Source organism: Podarcis tiliguerta (genome assembly GCF_965153285.1).
Source record: "Podarcis tiliguerta genome assembly, chromosome: 12".
In the NCBI taxonomy this organism is placed as follows: domain Eukaryota; kingdom Metazoa; phylum Chordata; class Lepidosauria; order Squamata; family Lacertidae; genus Podarcis; species Podarcis tiliguerta.
The window spans coordinates 40578487-40591096 of NC_139545.1; the positions used below are offsets into that span (position 1 = coordinate 40578487).

Genomic DNA, 12610 nt, shown 5'->3' on the forward strand with positions numbered 1-12610 from the left:
CAAGCATTGTCTCTAAGCATTTATGATTCTTTTGCTTATATTTGTATCCCATCCCTCCCGCATTGAATTCAGGGTTGCATACATGGCTGAAAGATCTCCCAGATGACCTTTACGGAACATTCTTCCTTATTTGTTTGCATGGAGGGTATAAGGGTTATATAACCCAATGCCATCATTATTCCACTTTCCCATCACTTTTCAATGGCAAAAAGTATGGGGTGGGGATTTTGTGGGGAGATTGGGTAAGGAGAGATGCAGGGTTTGTTTTTTGTGCAACAGCACCAAATCCACTTTAATTGTGCTGCCTTAATTTGCTGGTATACGGTTCAATCATACCCGTGAAACAGCGAGAGTGAAAGTGGCCTGGGTTTATTTATAGAATTGATAAGCTGCCCTTTAGCACAATCTCCCGTGATTAAAATACAATACAATTATAAGAGCCAACAGTGAAGCAACATAAACAGATGCACAGCAGCATGAATCCAATGAGCCAAGCCAAACCATAAGATCCCACTTTATTAAGTACCACAATATGAGGTAGCTTAGGCTGTGAGAGGACCACCAGGTCCATAGTGTTTTCTGACTGATCAGGGATCTGAAGCTGGATCTTGGTGGTCAGAGCCCAGCTTACTAATGACTGAATCACACTAAATACTTGTATGGCAGCAGACAACCTTCCAAGTACTCTATTTATATTATTATTTTGAAATCCTCCTGGTAATAAACATATTCAGTAGCAGGGGCAGACTTTGGTCTTTCAGATTTCAGCTGCATCCTTTAAGAAGCCAGAATTCGATACACCATTTGCCTTCCGTTCTGCTAGCAGCACAAACCTGTGCACGTTTGAAGGTATCTGAAGAAGTGTGCATGCACACAAAAGCTCATACGAATAACAAACTTAGTTTGTCTCTAAGGTGCTACTGGAAGCATTTTTTTTATTTTGTTTCGACTACGGCAGACCTACCTGTAACTGTGCACGTTTAGTCAGAAATAGTGTGTGAAGTTCAGCAATCCCTAGTGATGAGAGATTCTGGCGCAGAGGAAAAAAGTCCCTAAGCCCTGCTGGCTCGCTCCAGTTAGGGAGAAGGTGTGGAGGACACTTAAACTGTTTCTTCATCCCATTGAAGATTGACTTCACGGAAGATACTATGCCGGTTTCAGACCCATTTGGGGGGCAAGTTGGGACACTGAGGGCTCACCCTCACTCTCTTAGCCACTATGTGAAACTAGCTCTCAATAAATATATTGCACTTCACCTCTATAGAATATTTAGATGTCATGTAAAATATTTACTTTCAGGGCAAACACTTCAGAAAGCAGCTACCAGCACAGTTTAAAACAATAAAGATTGAATAGAACACAGCAACCCAAGACAGGAGTCTATTAAAAACAAAAGTAATTTTTTTTTTCAAATATCCTTCTGCACGAGAAAGTCTTCCGGACACACCTAAAGCCAGGAATGAACTTGTCAGGTCTCCCTGGGGAACGAAGTTCCACATCATGGGTAGGCAAACTAAGGCCCCGGGGCTGGATCTAGCCCAATTGTCTTCTAAATCCAGCCTATGGACAGTTCAGGAATCAGTGTGTTTTTACATGAGTAGAATGTGTGCTTTTATTTAAAATGCATCTCTGGGTTATTTGTGGGGCACAGGAATTCGTTCTTTTTTTTCTTCTTTCCAAAATATAGTCTGCCCCCCCCAAAGGTAAAGGGACAGTGTACCTTTGTAGTGTACCCCTGCTGAAAAAGTTTGCTGACCCCCTGTTCCACATCCATCTGGCTACCACAGAGAAGGCCCTGTTGCCAATCCAAGAATAGCCGCCTGAGAGCAGGGCCTCCAGTGCCATCTTGAAGCCTCCTGCTGGGTTTGTGTGGGTGGTACAGGACGTCCTGTAGACAAGCTGGTCCCATACTGAGCTTTTAAAGGTCAGTACCAGCAATGTTCAGCTGAGCCTGGAAACAAACTGCTACAACCAACTGGACTGATGTGAAAGGAGTGTCACAAGCATCTTCTGCTTCACTCCTGCCAGTACCCAAGCAGCTGCATTCTGAACCAAAATAAAAGGAAGACAGAAATCGTGGTTTGCATGGCATAGTCTTTTCCTCGTTGGCCTTTCTGAGCTGAACAGCAACGAGGTTTCTGCAGGAAAGCTTCCTCTCCCCAGGCCCTGAGGCGGCAGGAACTGGGGCTCTCCCTAAATGACGAAAGGCAAACCGCTGCAGAGTTCTGAAGCCAGCATGGAAATTAAATCGAAACCAAACAATGCCCAGCCCTGGCAATTGCGCGCATGGTGCCTGAGGGAAAGGCACTCCGTGTATGCTCTAACGCGCTCTCGTCACTGTTTAGAACCAAAACTCGGCCAAGGGGCTGAGCTCTGCCTAAGCCGAATAATCAGCCCGAAGCCTGGCCACACCTGGGAGCTTCCCCCTTCCGCCTCCGCCGGGCGAGCCGCGCAGCTCGCCCCCGCCGCGAGGGAGAGATTCGGCCTGGGCGCTCGCCCCCCACACCCCGACTTGTGTCGCCGGCGGCGCGGAGGGCGGCTCCCCCACCCACAGCCCTCCCCTTCCGTCCCAGCCAGGAGCCATTCCAGCGCGCGCCTTCCCGTGCAGGCGCCCTCAGACAGACGTGGGGTTTGCTCTCGCTGGCGGACGCCGAAGCAGCAGCAGCAGCAGCAGCAGCAACCTCCCCCTCGAGCCAAGCCAGGCCCGGCCGGCAGCAGCGGCGGCGGCGGCGGCTCTCGCACGAGCCGAACTTTCTCATTGGGCGCCCGCGCGCCCTCCCCGCCCCCCGCCAGCTGCTCGCTCTCCTCGCCCGCTTAGCGGCAGCAGCAGCAGCAGCAGCAGAAGGCGGCGAACTTTCTCTCCTTTGTTGGGAACTTCTGCGCTCTTGCCTTCCCCTCGGCCAGGCGCTCCCGGGAGCTGAGGAGAGGCAGGTGGCGGGCGCCTCGGCGGCGGCGCCCCGCAAGCCCCGAGGTAAGAAAGGCGGGCTGCGAGCGACCCCCGACGCGCGTTTGGCTGCCACCGGCGACGCCAGGAGCGAAACGGGGACTCTGTGGAGGCGGGGGGAGAGACAAGTGGGGGGGGCAGGTTGGGGACGAGCCCTTCTGAGGGGACAAGAGGGAGCGAGGGAGGGTTGGGTGGGGGGAAAGAGGAGCGAAAGGTCACGACTCTTGGCCTTTCCCTTCGCAACAACACAGCCAACCAGCCGGCAGGCGCTCTCGGCGAGGACGAGGAGCGGCTCGCCTCAGAAGCTGCTCGGCTACAAACGTCCATTGAGAAGGCAGCGCCGAAGCGGGGCCGGGGGTGGGGGCGGCGGCGGAGGCTTCAGGCTGTGCCTCGTTGTGTAACCTCGCCAGCTGCCGCCGAGAGCCCTCGGGCTGGGGGAGACCCTGGGCTGGAGGAGAAGCTGCTCTCTCCCAAGCAGCCGGCTCGGCTTCCGAGGCGGCGGGAGCCCTGCGAGAGAAACAGCTCTGGAGTAAACGTGGCTTCCTAAGACGCTAGTCCTCATGAAGCAGCTGCGTAATTGCTTTCGCGGCGGGCTCCCCCCGCCCCCGTAAACCCGAGTAACAGCAGCGCCTCCTTATAGCTGACAGCTGGGTGTGCAAACAAAGTCTTTCTTCTGGACGCCGAGTTGCTTCGAGGGAAACTCCCGACGCCCACTTCTGTTCTGGATAGGAGAGCTTCAGAGCTTTTCGCTGCAAGTGAGCAGAGTCCTTCCGCTACCTGGCGAGTGTGGCTCAGAAAGGCATTTAAAGGATCTGCTTATATTTCCACTTGGGGCTTCGCGAGGGTTACAAAGGCTTTTCTTGCTTCCGCGAATCTCTAAGCTGAGTAAGTCTCCCCTTTCTGGAAGGGGATCTGCAGAGCAGGTCCAGAGTCACCTCCTGCATGACTCTGTTGAATTGCTCAATTACTTTCCGGCTGTCTTTGAATATCTTGTCTTAGTTCAGGACTAATTGCTTCTCTCAAGACCTTCTGCAGGCCGTAGCAGCTGTGAAAGGAGTTGTGGCCGATTGTGAAAGGTGGGTGGGTTCTAGATCTGAAATGTTTCTTTTCTGAAGCCAATTTGTCACAGTGCTTGTCAAAGTTACTGTTTTCTAGAGTTCGCCTCTAGCTGGCGATTTTTTTTTTACTTTCATGCAGAGAATTGAGCAGTAGAGGGAGGGGGAACTTGGGAAGACTACTTCAATTGATGGAACTAGTTTTTCTGTGGTAAACAATCCTTTGCTTAGTTTTGCATTAGTTTTCCTTCACTATTGGCAGGGCAAAGGATAGGGAGTTCTGCTCATTTAGGCTGCAATCCCTGATCGACTTACCTGGGAATCAGCCCTATTGAGGTCAGTGAGACTTGCTTCTGAACATGTGTAGGCTTGCACTGTCTCCTAGATTTCAGTCTTGCTTCAAGCCAACTTTCCTGATTGATGTCTTCACCCCCTAACCACAAAGTTCATCCCTCAGTTTGGTATTTTTCTCCCTCCGCTTCTATAATGGTTAAAGGGCACTCAAATATGGCGAGGCATCTCCTATTGGAACATGAGCTTCACTCTAATTGGCTAATTTATATACATTTAGAATGAACCAAGCAGTAAAGCTTTTTTTGGACTGTATCCTTTCAGGCTGCCGGTACTGGGATTGCATAGCTGAAACCAGGGAGGGAAGGAAAAAAACCAACCCTCTCTGCAGATTATAAAAAATAACTTTGGAAGAAGACTAGGTTGAAATTTTTCATGATCTTCTAGCCTTGTGTGGCTGGAGATGGGTATTTTAAAATAGCAGGATTTGAAAATACCCAGGTAGCTCTTGGGAAGAGGGCAGACCATGAAAAACACTTGCTTCTCATTTTGCATAATTTGTAAACTGGGCTCCACATGATTATTGTGCAGAATGTTGGGGTACTCAATAAAATTCATGGCAAATGCCTTATAATATAAAGTATATGTTCCCACAGGGGCCTTCCCTGGTGCTTGTAGGGTCCACTCCACTGTCCTTCCCTCACTGAAATTAGGTTTGAAATAAGGGACACGGGTGGCGCTGTGGTCTAAACCACAGAGCCTAGGACTTGCCATTCAGAAGGTCGGCGGTTCGAATCCCCGCGACGGGGTGAGCTCCCGTTGCTCAGTCCCTACTCCTGCCAATCTAGCAGTTTGAAAGCACACCAGTGCAAGTAGATAAATAGGTACCTCTCCGGCGGGAAGGTAAACGGTGTTTCCGTGCGCTGCTCTGGTTTGCCAGAAGCGGCTTAGTCATGCTGGCCACTTGACCCGGAAGCTGTACGCCGGCTCCCTCGGCCAGTAAAGTGAGATGAGTGCCACAACCCCAGAGTTGGTCACGACTGGACCTAATGGTCAGGGCTCCCTTTACCTTTACCTTTAAGCATTTCTCTTGTAGCCAATAGAACAGGTTTTGGTGTGTGTTCAGCTACAGAGGGTGTGCGGTGCCCATGACGGAGTCTGTGGTTTGTAGTTGTGCCCACAGGCCCCCCAAAACATGGCAGCCCCCACTTTATGTGAAGCGGGGGTGGGGATCTGATACTCTCCAGAAGTTGTTGTATTTCAGCAGTCATCATCTCTGACTATCACCCATGCTGGCTGGAGCTGATGGGAGTTGTAGTCCAATGTCCTTTGCAAGGCCACAGATTTCCCATCCCTGTTTTACTTATTTTTTATTTTTATTAAATTTCTATACCACCCTTCATCTGAGGGTCACAGGGTGGTTTACAATACAAAACCACAAAAACTCATAACAGTTCGAAATGCCGTAGATTAATTAGGCAAAGTCCCAGGAAAAGAAGAATGTTGTTGCCTGGCACATAAAAATGCAATGAAGGTGCCAGGAGAGCCTCCATGGGAATAGAATTCCACAAGTGGGGAGCCACCACAGAAAAAGTGTATTCTTGCGTTGCCACTCTCCAGGCCTCTCATGGAGGAGGCGCATGAAATGGCTTCAGATGATGGTCACAGGGTCCGGTTGGTTCATATGGGGAGAGGCAGTCCTTGAGGTATTGTGTACCCAAGCCATTTAAGGCTTTATAGGTCAAAACCAGCACTTTGAATTGGGTCCGGAAACTAACTGGCAGCAAGGGTTGGTATTGTATGCTCAAACCGTCTTGCCCTGGTGAGGAACTTCTACACCAGTCAAAGGATGATGAAAACTTTCCCAGTGTTGCTCCTACTGACCTGGAGTTCATTCCCTTGACCAAAACTTTATTTTAAATGTTTATTTTTCAACCTGCTTTCCTAATAATCAAGGTGGCTCATACTAACAAAACTGCAAACAAATAGCTGAAAACACAATACAACTCTGAAATACAGCAATCAAATAAAACAGCATAACAACAGAACAGCAGTATTGACAACCAAATGTTTTATTCTGGAATATAATTCATATTCCTCTGGAAGATGAAAGAGATGTATCTCTTCACCTCATCCCATGATCTCTTCCTGCCATCCATCATGTAGGTTCGTGTTTACGGGAATTGGAGTCCAGTAACATCTGGAAGGTCTGTCACTTCACTCCGGAAGAAAATGAAATAACTTTTGATAAAAGAGAAGGCTCACTTCTTTGGAATCTTTTCATCACTACTGGTGTTTGTAGGGAGGTGACCGATATGTACAACTTGACTTGCAGCAGGTTCTTCAAGAGATCCAAGGCCCAGAGACCCTGCTTGCCCACTTGTTTGTTTTGTTGATATGTGGCCTGCCTAAACCTGAACAGCTCAGAGCAGGAAATTACATAAAATGTGTACAGATTTCATTGAAAGCCCCTCCCCCCAAGTTCTGCAGGCAAACCCTTACTCCCCAAAGCAAAGCCATCTGTATGTATTCTGTTTACATTTCATGCCTTGCTTTTCCAAAGTGGCTAGCAGCAATACAGCATCCAATTCCAAACAAAATTCAATAATAACAAAACTATCAACATATATAAAAACAGCAGCTAGTTGAACAAACACTAGGAGTTCATCATAACCTCACTAGGCTCTTATGGGTGAAAAATGCAAAGATAGTCAATACGTTTTAAACAATAATTGTTTATTATATATTGCAGAAGAGAATAAAACAATTTATTATTATTAATTAAATTTCATCTGATCGGATCATCGGGCAGTTTAATAATACAGTGGTACCTTAGGTTACAGACGCTTCAGGTTACAGTCTCCGCTATCCCAGAAATAGTACCTCAGGTTAAGAACTTTGCTTCAGGATGAGAACAGAAATCGCTCAGTGGTGGCAGTGGGAGGCCCCATTAGCTAAAGTGCTGCTTCAGGTTAAGAACAGTTTCAGGTTAAGAACGGGCCTTCAGAACGAATTCAGTTCTTAACCCGAGGTACCACTGTAACCACTTCACCAGGTCAAATACCTGTCTAAACAATGTTTTCATCTGCTGCTGAAAGGCCAGCAGGAAGAAGGCAAGATGGCTTCCCTTGGCAGAGACTTCCAGAACCTGGGTGCAGCCACTAAGACAACCATCTGTTGCATCCCTGCCAGGGTCTGCTCTTTGCAGGATGCAGATGACACCTCTTATCTTATAATGCTTACTCTATATCAGGGCTGGGGAATGTTTTCTGGGTAGCATTCCCTTGGGCCTAATTTGGGGCACTGCATGCTTGTGGGGTCAGAGCTCTTTCCTCCTTCCTTCCTGCCCAGCTGGGTACCAAGGGAAGGACAAGAGAGTTCTTCCCTAAGGTCTGAGCTCATTGCATGCAGAGGGCTTTCTGCCACCATTGACAATATTTGTTTTGGCTCCTGTTTCCATTTCTCCCTCCCTCTTCTCTTTTTCTTTTGGGCCTCCTCTCACCTGTGTGAAATTAAGATGAGGGCCACAGGTGTTCCCCACTCATACTCTGCATTGGCTTCCTGAGAGCCAGCTTGGTGTAGTGGTTAAGAGCGGTGGACTCGTAATCTGGTGAACCGGGTTCAATTCCCCGCTCCTCCACATGCAGCTGCTGGGTGACCTTGGGCTAGTCACACTTCTCTGAAGTCTCTCAGCCTCACTCACCTCACAGAGTGTTTTTTTGTGGGGGAGGAAGGGAAAAAGGAGATTGTTAGCCGCTTTGAGACTCCTTAGGGTAGTGATAAAGCGGGATATCAAATCCAAACTCCTCCTCCTCTTCTTCTGCATGCCCCAGTTGTTTGAATCTGGCACATGGATGGTACAATCAGGAATAAACCCTTGCGAGATCTTGGCGACTTCAGTGGGGACCTGTCAGAGGTTGGGTTGCAGTTGCAGCTTTCCCCTCACCTTGCTTTCAGTGGTATAAGAGCAACTGCAGTTTGGCTCCTTGTCATTTCTCTGGTCATCACTGAGAGCCCATGGCTTTATGGGAAACAGTTCACCTTACAGCTCCTTCCCATGCCAGCACCTCCTTCCTGGAAACTGGAGGGAAGGCTGTGATTGGGAGAAACCTACAGTGTGGTCTCAGGTTACAACTTTTATGAAAATTGGTTGCACCGATTAATCAATTAAGGCTTGCAGTGCTAGCAAACATTTCCTAAAATAAGACACTTGGCTAGATAGGCACATTTGTGTGCTCCTCTATAAGTTGTTTGTAACTTGACATTTTGTTAATGTTGATTACTGTTTTGATAGTAACAAGGGTATAATCAGTTGCCTGAAAGCAGGATGATGGAAAATGAAATTCAGGAACACAGGAGCCTTTCTAAATACCTTTTGTACTCATTGCTACAACTTGTGAAATTGATTTGCATCTTGTGCAAATTTCAGTTGTTTCATATTTCGTCTCTGGAGGCTGTGTGGACACTTCCTGATTACTTCATTTCGCACATTGGTGCTAGAATTTAGCTGGGGATGGAGCTGAACTGGGCGTTGGGTTACTGTTCTCTCCCTTGTTAACATCCTGTTTGTTTTTAATTCCTCAGTTCTCTTTGCAATAGGAAGTTCGAACTTTTACAATTCTGTAGTGCTAAGTTTAGACCCAGGTGAAGATTGAATTGTTCAAAATCATTTACAGCTCAAACCTATGAATATCTAGTTAGAAGTGAGTCACACTGACTTCAGTGGGACTTACTCCAAAGTAAGTGTACTGTACATAGGATTGCAGACTTTTAGAAACTGAGCATCAAGCTTTGACCCTCCAGATGTTGTTGGACTTTGGCTCTCATCATCCTTGACCCATGCTGGCTGTAGCTGATGAAGGTTAGAGTTCAACAACATCTGGAGTGTCACAGGCTTTTTGTTCCTAACTTAACAAGCAACATCTTTCCATGCAAATGCAGGTGTCGTTATTTTTCTTAAACTGTTCCCTTTTTCTCTATCCCCACCCTAGTTTTCCTCCCGCTTTAAAATATTCATAATTTCTTTACCCTGGAGTTATTACAACTTGCTTGTGCTGAAGGTTTCCTTAATGATCCAGGAGTCTATATACGGAAATATACTTTTAATTACATTTGTTTAATTACAGTTGGTAAACCATGCCTCCAGGACTTAAAATACAACTTTTTCTGAGCTGGCACCTGAGAGGTAATCTCAGATGTGACATGTTCAGAGGCAGTACAATGTTGAGGAATAAAGGTTGGAGACAAATAAGGGAAGGCCATTGGTTTCACGTTGTGCTTCTGGGCTTCTAGAAACTGACAAGCCAATGTTGGAAACAGGATACTAAGTTAGATAGCTGCAATGGTACGATCCGGTGAAGCAATTCAAAAGGGATGCAGAAACGATTTCATCTTTCAAGCGATCTGTAAGATGACGTTTTACTTTTTTTTTATTTTTAAAAAGTGGCCTTAAAGGAGGGCTGTGTCTGCTGCATCAGACCAAGGGCACATTTTGTCTAGTTTTCTGTTTGCATGGTGGCCAACCAGAATCCTATGGGAGGCCCACAAGCAGGACTTGACTGCAATACAGTGGTACCTCGGGTTAAGTACTTAATTCGTTCCAGAGGTCCATTCTTAACCTGAAACTGTTCTTAACCTGAAGCACCACTTTAGCTAATGGGGCCTCCTGCTGGCGCCGCACCACCGCAGCACGTTTTCTGTTCTCATCCTGAAGCACAGCTCTTAACCTGAAGCACTATTTCTGGGTTAGCGGAGTCTGTAACCTGAAGCGTATGTAACCTGAAGTGTATGTAACCTGAGGTACCACTGTAATTCTCTCCCACTTGCATTCTGGTGGCAACGTGTATCCATCATGACTAGAAGCCACATATGAATTTGTCTCATCCCATTGTTACAGCCATCCATCACTACACCTTGGGGTGACAAATTCCATAGTTTAACTATGTACTGTGAAAAGAAGTATTTCCTGAATCTCTTACTACCCAACTCCTTGAACCCAGTATTATAAGAAAGGGGAGAAAACTTCTCTTTATCCATGCTATGCGTAATCTTGTAAACCTATATCATGTACCTTCCTACTCACCTTCCCCCCTAAAAACTAAAGAGCCCAAACATGATAAGATTTTCACATAGGGGAGTTCCTCTAGTCCATTTTCTGTACATTTTCTGGCTGCATATTATCATTTCTAGAGGTGTGGCAACCAGTATTTCAAGGGCTTCCTAGTGCTTAATGTAGCTTTTGTAATGCAAATCCTCTTCCTTCTGAACCATGTGAGTGTCTGCTCCCGGAGTAATATCATTAGAGGGAAAGGTGCCCCCCTTCTAGATCATGCTAATATATTTATTATTATTATTATTATTATTATTATTATTATTATTATTTTGCTGGGGGGCAGCTGTGATAGAATAAGCAGCACAAAACACTCTGCTGAAATCTTTTGTGTAGAAGGTGGTGTTACTCCAGCAGGGTTGCAACTCAAACTGAACACGTTTTTCCAAACGAAAAGGTGGCCTTCGTCCTAATCTCCCTGGATATTTCTGCTCCCTCTTATCGCAATTATTGTGCAACAGATGTTTCGCTGGAAGCTGTTTTTAAACCTTCCAAATCTTAATAAGAAAACATTATCGTTCACATGTGATGTGGATTGAGAGGGGTCTGTCTGATTGTTTTTATATTATTTAGCAGGAAAGCGCATTTCATAAGAATTTAATTTTTAAAAGTATGTACACGCTGTTCTTTTTTGTTTGTTTTAAAAGGGGTAGCAGTTATCTCTTTCTCCCCAAGCCTTTAAGGCACAAAGGCAACATTGTAAATTGTTTGGCTTTTGGTGTGCTGGGATAGGATAAGTTCTTAGATATTGTGGATTGTTCCTCTGCATTTCTTAAGAGTGCCATATCAGCTATAGCACCTCTGTGTGGATTTAAGCTGAAATGTAGTACAGTATATTAGTGCAGTAAAATCATATCTGCTTCTAAATTAGAAAAGGCCTTGATAAGAGGGGAATGGAATGAAAGTTGAGACCTCATCCTTAGGGAGGGAAGAAGGACTACAAAGATGCTGTACAATTAATTGCACCAAGGAAAGGTGAATTAATTTTCATTGTTGTCCAGAAACTACAAGGAATCAAGTGAAACATGTACATTTCAAATTCAAATATAAATGTGGATGAGTGTCATTTTTTTATTTGTATCTGGATCACATTTGTGATGCCTTGGTTGACCCCGCAAAACGTTATTGCCCAACTGTGGGGTTTATCTTATTAACCATCAGCTATTTTGATATTAATGCCATTTTTCAGTAACCCTCCTTACATGTTACAACTAGGGATGTGCAGCGACAGCAAGATTTGGTTTTGAGCCTGATTTGGTACTTTAGAAAACACCACATTTGTGCTGAACTGATTTGGTGGGTGTCTAATTTCACTTTGGGTCAAAGCTGAATCCTAATTGGTAAGAATAAGCTTTTTGCATTCCCCATTCATAATTGTAGTGGGTTTTTTTTGTTTTTTAAAACTTTCTTTCTTTCTTTCTTTCTTCCCATAATTAGATTAAATTTTAAGATGTAGCAGCCCCTTCTGAGGAGATGAATCCTGAAAAACTTCAGAAGGGTAGCTTTAATTGTTTTTCAAAAGGGTAGCATTTAGAGTTGGGGGACAGTTAAAAATGATTCATTTAATCCCTATTGTTTCATGGGCAAATGGTATAAGAATGGCTACATTGTAGAGGTAAGACTGAGTAAGAAACCTGCCAAATTGCAGACAAATGGATCTAGGGGTTTTTGTACTGATCATTCTTAAATTGATATTTGAGGGTGGGAATGAAAAAGGCCTTCACTTCTCTCCTTGTGGTTTTCTGGCAAAAAAGAAAAGAAAGAAAAAGAAAAATACCTTGCAAAGTTGCCCCTTGGGAATTTATCTTCACATTTTCAGAAGGATGGATGCCTGAACTATGGAGTTATGCTGTATGAAAAAACAGCTTCAGTGTTCCTACTCAGTTGACACAGTAAAAGACACCAGACTTACAGAAACTAGGTGCAAAGCTCATTTGGCAGGAGTGGATATGTGGACATGTGACAGAGATGCAGGAGAGCTTGAATGCCCAGTATTTTCCAAGCAAGCACTGCTAACAGACCTAGCAAAGAGCACAGACCAGATCAGACCAGGGTGATGCATTAGTTCAACATCCCTTCCCCAAAGCACGAAGATTTGAGACCCCTGGTAAAATCAATCCCACTGGTTAGAAACTAGATTTTGTCAGTCACCTCCTTTCCCCACCAACCTAATGTTTTCCTAATGTGGCAAGCATGGGGATTATTATTATT

General features: G+C 45.6%; 2 protein-coding genes across 2 annotated transcripts in view; both read left to right on the forward strand.

Moving 5' to 3' along the window:
* Positions 1-1500: 1500 nt before the first annotated feature.
* LOC310661356 (uncharacterized protein) lies at positions 1501-5779 on the forward strand (the record flags this gene model as incomplete). Its single annotated transcript, XM_083407205.1, has 3 exons — positions 1501-1504; positions 2372-5023; positions 5373-5779. 2 exons carry the CDS (start codon positions 1501-1503, stop codon positions 3343-3345), a joined length of 978 nt encoding a protein of 325 aa, XP_083263331.1. The 3' UTR covers positions 3346-5023; positions 5373-5779.
* The window catches only part of SVIL (supervillin), a 146225-nt gene continuing 136217 nt past the window's right edge, over positions 2603-12610 (forward strand). The window contains exon 1 of the mRNA XM_083405930.1: positions 2603-2971. The gene's annotated coding sequence lies outside the window, so the exon portion shown is untranslated. The remainder of the gene's footprint in view (positions 2972-12610) is intronic.